This window comes from Oryx dammah, unplaced genomic scaffold (assembly GCF_014754425.2).
Source record: "Oryx dammah isolate SB20612 unplaced genomic scaffold, SCBI_Odam_1.1 HiC_scaffold_18, whole genome shotgun sequence".
In the NCBI taxonomy this organism is placed as follows: domain Eukaryota; kingdom Metazoa; phylum Chordata; class Mammalia; order Artiodactyla; family Bovidae; genus Oryx; species Oryx dammah.
Window position 1 is genome coordinate 106,882,765 of NW_024070202.1, and position 3,011 is coordinate 106,885,775.

Genomic DNA, 3,011 nt, shown 5'->3' on the forward strand with positions numbered 1-3,011 from the left:
TCTCTCAGGCACCTTGCAGACAATGACAGGTTTCATTCTGTCTCCATGGATAGTACAGGGGGAAAAGCGTTGTAAAGGCAGAACTTCCAGCGCTCTGGGTGGATGGTAGGCCAGGAAAGCCAGGTGTATCCTTCACAGTTGGCAATGGTAATATGGAACATGGTTGTTTGATACTGTTTGATTTGGACGTGGTTGTGAAAGACAGTGTAGGGTAATAGATAGAGCATGGTGTTTAGACTTCAACTTGAATGTGATTCCTGCCCTGCTGCCAGTGGGAACATGGTGGGTTACTAATACTTCTCCAAAACTCAATTTCTTCATTACTAAGATGTATAAAAGGGCTATGTGAGAATCAAATTACATTGTGTACATAACGTACCCAGTGTATGATCTAACCTATAATGCACTATTAAAAATGATATGTTACTGTTGTTACTAGTCAAAGAAGGCAAGAGATGGAAGGTTCTAAATGGACCATGGAGTCTGACCAGTAATTTTTTCTCCCAGGAGAGTTAAGCCCTGTGTTTCCAATATGGAAGTGGAAAACCAGACATGGGTCACCAGGTTCATCCTGGTGGGGTTCCCTGGGAGCTGGGGCATGCGTGCAGCAGTGTTCCTCATATTCCTCATGGCCTATATTCTGACAGTGGCTGAAAACGTGACCATCATCCTGTTGGTGCAGCAGAACTGGCCACTGCACAAGCCCATGTACTTCTTCCTGGCCAACTTGTCCTTCTTGGAGACCTGGTACATCTCTGTGACTGTACCCAAGTTGCTATTTAGTTTTTGGTCCGTGAGCAACAGCATCTCCTTTGCTCACTGTATGATACAACTTTACTTCTTCATTGCACTCATGTGCACAGAATGCGTGCTCCTGGCCGCCATGGCCTACGACCGTTACGTGGCCATCTGCCGCCCACTACACTACCCCACCATTATGAGCCACGGGCTCTGCTTCCGCCTGGCTCTTGGTTCCTGGACCATTGGCTTTGGCATCTCCTTGGCTAAGACCTACTTCATCTCTCGCCTCAGCTTCTGTGGCCCCAATGTCATCAACCATTTCTTCTGCGACATCTCTCCAGTACTTAACCTCTCCTGCACAGACATGTCCACAGCTGAGCTGGTGGACTTTGCCCTGGCACTGGTCATCTTCCTCCTACCCCTCACTGTCACCACCCTGTCTTATGGATGCATCCTGGCCACCGTTCTACGCATGCCCACGGGCAAGCAGAAGGCATTTTCTACTTGTGCCTCCCACCTCGTGGTGGTCACCATCTTCTACTCAGCGACAATTTTCATGTATGCTCGGCCCCGAGCCATTCACTCCTTCAACACGAACAAAGTTATTTCCATCTTCTATACCATTGTCACCCCTGCCCTCAACCCTTTCATTTATTGTCTAAGGAACCGGGAGGTCAAAGAGGCTCTGAAGAAACTGGCTTATTGCCAGGCCAGATCTCACTAGTCTGTTACAAGTGATTAGAAGAAGTAATTTGATTTGGAGCCTGCTCTTCAACCCCCATCCTTTCTCCCTTAATGCCTCAGCTGGATGTTAACATATTACTCATGTTAATGTGACCTAACCACATCCATATTAACCACTGGCTCTTGGTTGTGTCCTGAGATCTACATCTGTGCCTGTGGTCTGTGTTTTAAGGGCATGCCCCTTTAACAGCGAGTTCTCTTTGACTGTGATCCAAAATGGGGTTTCTAAGATTGTGAGTAAATTCCTGAGTAGAGTGGGAGAGAGAGATGGCAGCATATGAATTAGCTGTTTTAGGATCTAGCAAGCACTATACTCTCCAGGGAATCAGATTTGGTGATGGCTTCCTGACTTAGCTTCCTGAGACAGAAGTAGCTGCTCCTTTAATAATCCCATTCTGGATTTGATGCCAGGAGTCGATCTTGGTGGCAAAGACTAGAGGAGCAGTCTCTAGCCTCTTTCAACACTTGTTGTAAACACCCATTTCCCTGCATTAAAATACCCTTCTGCTTCAAAATAGCTGGAGTGCTTCCTGTTATCTGCAAGGTGTCACCTATAAGTGAACTGTACCTTTTATAGTTTACATTTTGTTTTCTTATATAAGTTATTCAGTTGTTTTGTGTTGAATTTCATATTTCCCTCCTAGCTGTCACAGCATATTTATTTGTATCATCCAGTGGATGAACACATGATCGCTGATAAATAAATGAATATCATCACATATCTTACTTGCTGCAGGAAGCTTGCGCTCATAGTCCTCTTTCCTTCCGGTCTCAGTCTTCTCAGTCCTCTTCAGCTTGCTTTTACTTCCTCTGGCCTCACTCTCTTACCTCATATACAAGTAATTAGCCCAGTCTTAGGAATTAAGAGATTTTCACCCTATACCACAGTGACTCTCTACTCTCCTACTTCTTTATCTGACACCCTACCCATGTAAGCTTTACCTTTTTGGTAAAGTGAGCCCACCCACCTGCAGAAGTGCATATGGATATGCCTACTCTTGGTTCATAGTTCTCACAAAGGCAAAGGGAGCTGTACTTTAAGCTGTATTCAATGTAACGTGCTGATGTCAGTCAGAATTTAAATATTCTATTGTGTGAGTAGTATGTGCTCAGTCATGTCCAACTCTTTGCAACCCCAAGGACTGTAGCCTGCCAGGCTCCTTTGTCCATGCAATTTTCCAGGCAAGAATACTGGAGTAGGTTGCCATTTCCTACTCCAGGGGATCTCTGTGATTCAAGGATTAACACATGTCTCCTGTATTGACAGGCAGATTCTTTACCACTGCACCACCTGTGAGGCCTCATATTGATTCACATAATTACCTTATTTGGTAATAGAAGAAAGATAACACTGAAAAACAATGATTTTTAAAAAAATTTTTGATCAACTCATGAGACAGCCACTTATTGAGCCTTTTCACCTTTCCAATTTGTTTTAAGTGCCGAATTGCCATAGAATGGTCGGCGTTGAATTCTTCAGCAACTTCTCACATAGTTGTAAGAGGATCAGCTTCCATGACACTCTC

At 44.6% G+C, this 3,011-nt stretch overlaps 1 protein-coding gene across 1 annotated transcript; it reads left to right on the top strand.

Annotated features, from left to right (window-relative positions):
* Window positions 1-532: 532 nt before the first annotated feature.
* Window positions 533-1,465, top strand: LOC120877582 (olfactory receptor 6B1). Its single transcript, XM_040259917.1, has one exon. It carries the CDS (start codon window positions 533-535, stop codon window positions 1,463-1,465), a length of 933 nt encoding a protein of 310 aa, XP_040115851.1.
* The last annotated feature ends 1,546 nt before the right edge of the window (window positions 1,466-3,011 follow it).